The sequence below is a fragment of the Nannobrachium achirus genome, assembly GCF_963921795.1.
Source record: "Nannobrachium achirus genome assembly, chromosome: 1".
NCBI lineage: Eukaryota > Metazoa > Chordata > Actinopteri > Myctophiformes > Myctophidae > Nannobrachium > Nannobrachium achirus.
In genome coordinates, this window is record NC_137810.1 from 33229662 (window position 1) to 33230401 (window position 740).

The window sequence follows — 740 nt, forward strand, 5'->3', positions numbered from 1 at the left end:
CATACAGGTAGGGGAGAAAGTAATGTCTTAGCATACAGACATTATGCATACATATATTTGTTAGATTGACTGTACCTGTGTGGGTTTGAGTGTGGTAGACTGTTAAGTGTCTGAGTCACCACTGTGTGCTGAGCGTGGGAGGACACTGGATGACAGCAGGTGGACAGGGGACAGGGACATGAAGGACACCAGGTGAACAGGGGACAGGGACATGAAGGACAGCAACAGCGACGGTCTGAAGGGAAGGAAGAACCAGAGGGAATCGGTGGAGGTCATCTGCAAACCTTCCCTGGAGTGCCTTTGGCGAGAGACTCTTTTCCAGGAAATGTCGAAGCAAATCAAGTCTGCTTTCTGTGTAACGTTGGTACAAGGAACGGTCGTTCAGCCATGCAAATGCTGGCTTTCCTCCGGCCAGGTGGACACAACAAAGTTCAGACAGAGGCCTCACGATGAAGTACAATCCTGGGTGTAAATGGTAAATGGTGCATTTATATAGCGCTTTTATCCAAGGCGCTTTACATACTGTAGATTGTGCATTACATTCACCCATTCACACACACATTCATACATCGATGGCGGAGGAAACCATGCAAGGCACCAACCTACTCACCGAGAGCAACTAGGGGTTCAGAGTCTTGCTCAAGGACTCTTTGACATTAACTCAGGGGTAGCCGGGATTCGAAATGGGAACCCTTCGGGAACCCTTTGTGTTCTTTCTCTACCCCTGAGCTATGCCGTGT

The 740-nt window shown here is 48.9% G+C and overlaps 1 protein-coding gene across 1 annotated transcript in view; it reads left to right on the forward strand.

Annotated features, from left to right (window-relative positions):
* Positions 1 to 211: 211 nt before the first annotated feature.
* LOC308287223 (pituitary adenylate cyclase-activating polypeptide type I receptor-like) overlaps positions 212 to 740 on the forward strand; it is a gene marked incomplete at both ends in the record, with an annotated part of 36735 nt that continues 36206 nt past the window's right edge. Inside the window, one exon of the mRNA XM_080728338.1 lies at positions 212 to 355. Within this exon, the coding sequence (XP_080584464.1) occupies positions 212 to 355 (144 nt within the window). The remainder of the gene's footprint in view (positions 356 to 740) is intronic.